This window comes from Pundamilia nyererei, unplaced genomic scaffold, assembly GCF_000239375.1.
Source record: "Pundamilia nyererei isolate P.nyererei 1_Seehausen unplaced genomic scaffold, PunNye1.0 scaffold00083, whole genome shotgun sequence".
Classification (NCBI taxonomy): domain Eukaryota; kingdom Metazoa; phylum Chordata; class Actinopteri; order Cichliformes; family Cichlidae; genus Pundamilia; species Pundamilia nyererei.
The window spans coordinates 226,510-235,072 of NW_005187484.1; the positions used below are offsets into that span (position 1 = coordinate 226,510).

General features: G+C 38.5%; 1 protein-coding gene across 1 annotated transcript in view; it reads left to right on the forward strand.

The window, feature by feature from the left end:
* The window catches only part of lrrc75a (leucine rich repeat containing 75A), a 66,502-nt gene that overhangs the window by 8,054 nt on the left and 49,885 nt on the right, over positions 1-8,563 (forward strand). Inside the window, exon 2 of the mRNA XM_013912187.1 lies at positions 3,409-3,537. Coding sequence (XP_013767641.1) covers positions 3,409-3,537 — 129 coding nt within the window. The remainder of the gene's footprint in view (positions 1-3,408; positions 3,538-8,563) is intronic.

The window sequence follows — 8,563 nt, forward strand, 5'->3', positions numbered from 1 at the left end:
TGTGTCAGTCGAAGCTGCTGTCATTATTTGCAGCCACTCCTACGCAGAACAATAAGCAGCATGGAAACCTCAGTGAGTCATAGCTTTCTCTAGGAGACTGAGCATCCATCAGTCTCGCTCTTCCCTTTTCTCTCATTTCTAAAGGTCGGTCCTGATGCCACTCAGCTGGCAATAAAATGCCTGCAAAACAAATCCAAACACACATGAAAATATATCTGCACTTACCTACAGGCTAAAAAGTGTCTGGATTCTTGTTACACACATTCTTTCTCTCAGAGCATCTTCCAAGCAGCATTCTAGCATCCACACAAATAATAATGGTATAGATAAAAAAGTTAGTAAAGCAAATTACATACTGGATACAATATGCATCCTGTTACACGGGACATATACAGAATGTATATATATAATGAAAATATACAATTTCAATTTTCTTTACGAAGCGCATAAATCACGACTATAAATCTGAGCTTGAAGTTTGATCTTGGGGAACGCTAACTTTACCCCAAAGTGAAATACATTTTGACAAAATCCCAAAGTGGCAAACTGTTTTTTTCCTGTATTTTATAATAAAAAAAAACCCCCAAAAAACAAAACAGAAATCCTGCCCTCACTATCAGTTGGTCTCACAAATGTTAACTTTGCAGTTCAAAAGAAAATATACCAAAACTATATTTCTTTGCAGTTATAAGTATGTTAAATGGTAACTTTTTTTTAGTAACTATACACTGTGTGCACAATTATTAAAGTAAGAGTAATAAAACAACTCAGAATTTACATATAAACATTTCTGACATGTCAAAGAAAATCAGTGACCAATATAGCTACCCTCACAAGCCTTCCATTCATGGAGTCTGTCAGTTTCTTGATGTGTTGATGATCAACTTTTTGTGCAGCAGCAACCACAGCCTTCCAGACACTGTTCAGAGAGGTGTACTGTTTTCCTCTACTATAAATCTCTTGCTTAAGCAGGGCACACAGGTTCTCAATAGGGTTTAGGTCAGATGAGGAATGGGGGCCATGTCATTATTTTTTCATCCTTAAGGCCTTTACTGGCTAAGCATGCAGTGGAGTACTTCGATGCATGCGATGGAGCATTGTCCTGCATAAAAATACTAGTCTTCTTGAAAGATGCAGACTTTTTCCTATACCGCTGCTTGAAGAAAACTGGGAGTAAGTTTGATTTTGAGGCCATCTTCAACCTGAAAAGGCCCAGCTAGCTCATCTTAATAAATACCAGCCCATACCAGTACCCCACCTCCACCTTGCTGGCGTCTGAGTCAAAGTGGAGCTCTGTGTCCTTTACAGATCTAGCCATGGGCCCAGCCATCTGGTCCATCAAGAGTCACTCTCATCTCATCAGTCTATAAAACCTTTGAAAAATCTGTCTTCAGATATTTCTTGGCCCATTCTTGATGTTTCAACTTGTGTGTTTTGTTCAGTGGTGGTGGGGTTTCAGCCTTCCTTACCTTGGCTACGTGTCTAAGCACTGAACACCTTGTACTTCTGGACACTCTGGGTAGGCTGCAGTTCTGGAATATGGCAGCCCTATAGGATAATTGGTTCCTGATAGCTTCACTTTTGATTCTTCTCAAATCTTTGGTAGTTAATTTCCGTCTTTTTTTCTCAATACGTTTCTTGCGACCCTGTTTGCAACAAAACATTTGATGTGGTTACGCCCCAATATCTTAGCAGTTTCAAGACTGCTGCATCCCTCTGAAATACCTTTAAATCTTTTTTTTTTTGGCCCATTTTGCCTGAGGAAGAGAAGCTGCATAGAAATTATGCACACTTTTATATAGCGTGTTGATCTTCCCAGGCCACGCCCTCACTCATTATGCAAATATACATCACCTGATATGCTTAAATCCAATAAGCACACAAGTTTATACAGTTTGAAAATTTGCATAAAAATTATGATATGGCCAAAATACTCACTTGCCTAATAATTGTGCACACAGTGTATTGATTCAACCACAACAGAATGAACTTTTGGGAATTTACTTATTTGGATGATTGAGCATGCATCAAGAAATATTTAGTGACATTTTTTATTAAAGTGCAGCCTAAGCTTTAAGCATGGTCATTAGCTTTGAAAGTGTGATATTAGATAAATTAGTTGATCTGATGATGGAGCTTGAGGAGAAGTTGTTACTAAACCCTGAATTTATGTAAAATATATAGGCTAATGCTTTGGATGGTAGCAGAAGGACATTACCATCCACAACGTCTTGCCAGCAGCACAGCTAAAAATGAGCACTCAAGCAGAAAAAACTGAGAGTCCTAGAGCTCACTTGTGGTCTGCAAAGCGTAAATGCAGAATATTTTGGTGTTCCAGCGTTTTCTGCTTTGACAGGATCAAGCAGGAAATAAATGTAGTATTTTAGAACTACAGTTATGTATTTGGGAGCTGGACCAGACATTTACAGAACAAATTTGTGCCTAGATTAAACCTTTCCCCTGCACACTGCACGAGCTAGAGCAAAATGTCAGGATTTCTCACAATCTAATTGGCAGATTGCCATGAAATGAGCACATTCATGCTACCAAGAAAGTGACCTTTCCTTTACTCCCACACTCAGGACAAACTTTACAATTTTTGGTCCCGCTGTTAGTTAAGTTCTAAAAACATCAAGATTGACAGTAGTATTTGTGTTACATGGAGCACTCTCATACTCTTGTTGTACTTGTTAAAAACCCAAACATAAAGCTTTGCTAGTGTTTTAACCTTTTAATTTTGTTCCCAAACAAATCAACTTTTGGGTCCTTATAATGGAGCATGATGGATAATGTAAATGATTAATGTCATCAGTGACTTGAGCTCAAAGAAATAGCATAGCATGGTTGTTTTGCTCAGTTGTACTGCATCCAGCATACACAGCCTGTGCTCTGCTTTAGGCTTCATATTAAAGTCAGTGACAGGAGCTTTTCCTCAAAATACTTTCAACTGTGGCAGTCTAATCCTCTCCTGCACACTTTCATGTGGCGTTGTCATTCATGTTGACTTTTGAAGTTTTAACAAGACTGCTGTTCATGCGTGAAGCTCTGCCAACAGGTTTATGCTTCATTGGCTTTGATGGGGCTTGAGATGTGACAAATTTAGTTTTTTGGCCTCCTCTCCAGAAACCAGACAGTCAGACAGCAGGAAGCAGTTCAGAGGGCTTTAATTCAATGCTTTAGGGGATCGGGAAGTTTAAAAAGCTGCATTCAGAATGTAAACGTCTTTGACATACTCGCTCGGACTTACATATGAGGGAATGAATGAATTCGTAGCAGTCATGGAACCTGTATTCTTTTCTCTTTTTTCTCTCATTATCTTTCCTTTTTTTTAATGTAGAGCCTGTTTATATGAAATGTGCTACATAAATATATTGCTAATACATATGGTCTTACTTAATGTGTGTGTAGGACCTAGGCATGGAATCAACATCACTGGATGACGTGTTGTACCGCTACGCCAGCTTCAGAAACCTGGTTGATCCCATCACGCATGATCTGATTATCAGTCTGGCGCGATACGTACACTGCCCCAAGACGGTAGGACAAACACACACACACACACACACACACACACACACACACAGTGTAAATAAATGTTAATAAAACCTAGTACCTCCTACTGTAAAGGCTCCTGGGCATGCTAACATAAACACACACACTGTCACTGACTGATGCTATTTATTGCGTTGCTGCTATCAGATGATCTCCTGACTCATTTCTTTGATACTATTTGGTTACGGAAGTGCTCTAAAGTGGCTGTGTATTATATGTGCGTCCTTGAGGGAACTACTGCTGCTTGTGTTTGTTCACTCATGTAGTCCGGTGTCACTGAAGGACAGAAAAGGAGAGGGAAAGAGAGCATGGAAGCAGCGACACGCAATGAATAATGCAAGGAAGAAGGAGTGATGGAGATGAAGATAGGAATTCAGAGGCCTGATGTGTCATTTCAGTACATTCTGTTGTGAAACACTGTTGCCCTGAAGCTGGCTGCGTTAAAAGTCTTTTTTCCAGCAAACACTGACTCCATTTCAATGTTCTCAGCCTATGATGATGCAGAAACATTACGGAAACGATTAACCAATTGGTATAATCTATATGTGAGTGATTTGTGGCCATAAATCCTGACCTTTCTAAAGCAGGCTTTGCACTTTAATTTGATGGGTTTCCTGTGAAAACAGAATGCTTGAGATGTGAAAAATAAGTATTGCATATCTGCACAACTTCCACAGAGAAAAGGCAAAGAAACACTAATGGCAAATATTTAGTGCAGACCCATGATTGCCCAAGAGTCAATACATTTTTACCAGCTGTGCGTCATCATGGCAGAATTTGCTAATTACGCTGGCAAGTGTGAGTGTGTATGTTTGTGGAAAGCTCAATTATATAGGGATACCATGTGTTTGCATTCCCTCGTACACACCGAGACATGCCTAGACATGCCTAAAACTGAGAGCAGCCACCCTCTGATGATACTTTATGCCTGATTTAGGTTTCTGCAGGGAATCTTTGTAGTCCCCACGTAATTTAGAGGTGGGCCGATCGATCTAGTATAGACACCAACAAATTTATACTAGTGTGATAGAATCAATGCTTTGTTTCTATGCTCTAAGTTCAGTGTGTAGCCCACTGAAATTAGTTTTTTGGAAATGAAACGATGCACCTCAAACATGCACTATGAAAAATGTCTGAACCTTTTTGTGTTGACTGTTGCATCTATTTTATTTATTTTTCTATAAAATATTTAAATAACAGAGGTTCACCCAAAGTGCTTTAGAGACAGACATTTTACATTTCAAGTCTCAAAAATTTCAAAATAAATGAAAAGCTGGTATGTTTTTGTTGTCTTCAATAACTTTGGAAAGTAAAAATCACAGTGATTTAGTGGTCATTAAAATGTGCTCAGAATTTGCTAATTGATTATGATTTATCTGATAAAAAGTAGCTTCAGATTTTTTTTTTATAATAATAACTAGCATGTTTGTGCCCTAAATTAGTGGTTCTCTAACTGTGGTACGCATACCACTGGTTGTACGTGGGCTCCCTCTAGTGTTACGCGGGAACTCTCTTTTTTTTTGTTTAAGATCAAATGATATATGTCTTATATATACTACTTATTGGGGGATTTCTGAAAAATTAAAACACACACCTCTACTATATGCTGCATAAATGAAGACAGGAAACTAAACAGCAGTGATGTCTGTAGGGTTACTGAAGTTGGGCAAGCTGGTATATAATGGTGTGCTATGTGATCGCTAGCGACACAGCTATGTTTGCATGATGTAAACACATTAACACAGTGAAGCTGGAGGATGAAAACGAACTTTTTTCCACTCGATAAAAGTTAACATGAGGGTTCCCAATGTTGGGGACAAATGCAATCGCATAGCAGGATGCTGTAAATGGACCAAACGTCAGTCAGGAGAACAACTGAGATAATCCATCAACAATACGAGGTTAGTCATTAATATACTGCTGTATGGGCTGGGCTGTAGTTACATCGTAAGGTTTAACAGCTGAGCTTTGAAATGAATAGTGGTAGCAAAAACCAAGATAGGCCCACAGTGATCTCTGCCTTTATTTAGGGGCTTGTTTAGATTAAATAGAACAAGATACAAAGCATTAAAACGTTAAAAACACAACAGCCTTAATAAACGCAGATTAGTTTTGAACGGGAAGCAGGGTTTATACGTCATCACTTAAAGACCGGATATCCCACCTGCTGTGAATGTTTTAATGCAGTACAGTTGTTATTATTATCACTTGTCACATCCTTTTTATGACAGTTAAAATAAATAACATTCATATAAGAAATAAAATTGTCTCATGTAAACTGCATGTGGTGTTAAATAGGCCTATACTACTGTACTTTAATGTCAGTCATAAGGGTGGTACTTTAAGAGCCATATATTTTATGAGGTTGTGTTCATTGTGAAAAGTTTGAGAACCAATGCCCTAAATCAAGTTATCTCCATTAATGCTTGCTAACATAATGCGCTTTCTCAAAGAAAAAGGCTAACTGCATTAGTAATCCTGGACAAGGATCATTGATGAAACACCCAGAACACACATAATCTCCATATAAAAGATTTGGCATCACTCACTGGTTTGAAAGCCTTGACTTCAGCATTTAGACTGCAGGCATATAGGTTTTAACTGACTTAAAGTGGATTAGAGTGTGAAGTGTTACGCTATCAGCTAATGCTAGCTCTTTACATCTAGTCTTCACTACAATGACAATAGTGAAAACAGTCCCCTTTGGCTTTTTATAACCAAGAGGTTTTATCCATCTTTTATATGCAGTTTATGAAACTGACTTGCTCTTTCCCCATTAAAGTGAGTTTTTGCCTTGCTTGCTGCTTAGAAACAAAACATGAAAACTTGAAGATTAGCATTATTTTTTTTAAGTAAGCTAATTTTAGCATAGCATTGGATGTAATAGCACCCTTTCATATTGCTATTAGACAGCCATCTAAACTTTCCGACATGTAGTACAGAAATATACTGCAAATGTGTACCAACGCGTACACAGTTTGCAGTTTTCTCTGCTTATCTCATGCTTAAATAAGCCAGGGAACTTTATTTTGAAGAATAGTTGGTGCACCTTTGGAAAGATCAAATTAAGCTCAAAAGTAAAACTAGATTACACAACTAGACAACAAATGGATCAGACTCACTTTATAGACAGACTTCTTTAATGAAAACATTGTGTACAGTGAGCTGTAGTCTGAGGGAAAAGGGTAAGGTATAAAATACTCACTTATATCACTGCAATAAGGTGCATTGTGGGAGAAATGCTTGACACACAGCTACAGTCAAAAAGGAGGGTACTGTGTGTGGTTCATAACAGGGGAATGGATTGTTTCTGAGAAGAACAGAGCAGGAATGAGAAAGGGTGTTGTTCAGTGAAGAGAGAAACACAACATAGCGTACAGACAGAAGCACAGAGAGGTGTTATCTCACGTGTTTCACTCGGCCATTCTGTCTGACACATTGCATCGCTGTTCTTTTACTTTTCTGACCTGGTTGTCAATAACAGTGTTTATTCTTTTCTTTTTAAATTATGGAATAGATAGATTATCAGAGCAGGCAACATTTTTCCAGTCTTGGGAAAAAATGTTGTATAGCCAGAGATTCAGTTCTATTCACTTGCTTCAATGAGGCATTTTCACCAGAGAGCTGCTGCTCACTGGATATTTTCTTTTATTCAGACCATTTTCTGTAAACCCTAGATGATGGTTCTGTGGGAAAATCCAGTGTCTCACATATTGCAACCAGCCTTTCTTTCACCAAAAACCATGCTATGCTCAAAGTCACTTAAATCCCATTTCACCCCCATTCTGAGGCTCCAGGTTTGAACTTCAGCAGGTTGTCTTGACCATGTTTACATGTCTAACTGCATTACTGAGCTGCTGCAGTCTGACTGGCTGATTAGGTATTTGAGTTAATGAAGTGGGGCCAGTGAGTGTGTTATGTTTGTAAGGCTTGGATAAAACAGCCTCTCTGTATTCCCTTGTGTGACAGCTAATTATTTTTATTGAAAAACAATTTCACACCTTGTTAAGGATAAATGTTTTGTCTTTGGCTGCATGAAGATCTAATTTGAGCCTCTCAGTAATACGTTATATGCTGTCAGATGCTCAGTCCTGTATATTCGACTGTTTCATTAAGCCTTGTTTCCTAAGGGCAGATGAACTGGTTCGGCATATATAAGGTCATATTTAATCTTGATGTTTTTATAGGCATTTGACAGGTACACGGCAAGAGTGTGAAAGTCAACTGAAACAGTAAAGTCTAGGTAGACTTGTAGCAAAACCAAAACTATGAACTACAAAAGCAGAGTAATATAATATTTGACAGATCTTTGACTGTGTGAATGCACTTCCTTTTATTTCGGCATTTGTCACTGCAGCCCTGAGAATCCGGGCAGTTCCACATACTGGTCCACAGCTTCCCCTACACAGGAAATTCCCATCAGGCAGCACCACAAAAGCAAAAAGCGTCTTCCCAGAGACCCCTTCCACCCAGCACTCAACCTGCTCTTGCATAAAGCCGGCTGCTTTGAGGCGGACTGAGCATGTTTTCCTTAGCACAATGCGCACTGAGTGCTGCACTTCCACTTTATTTTATACTGTGGTGGTTGTGTGTATGGCTGCTGCTGCTGTTATATTGCCGGTTGCATTTTTTTTTCCAGTATCAAATTTCTTGATGAAGCTTGTCGGATAGTATAAAAAGCAGTAATGTCAGTGGAGTATTAATCACACTGTTTATAACTAAACAGAGGTCCTGAAAACCTTTTAGCTAAGGACAGGATTAGCAGATTAGTGCGTAAACACAAATGGAATTGTCGAGTGGATAATATTATCCAACATCCTCTACAGGGAGTGCAGAATTATTAGGCAAGTTGTATTTTTGAGGAATAATGTTATTATTGAACAACAACCATGTTCTCAATGAACCCAAAACACTCATTAATATCAAAGCTGAATGTTTTTGGAAGTAGTTTTTAGTTTGTTTTTAGTTTTAGCTATTTTAGGGGGATATCTGTGTGTGCAGGTGACTATTA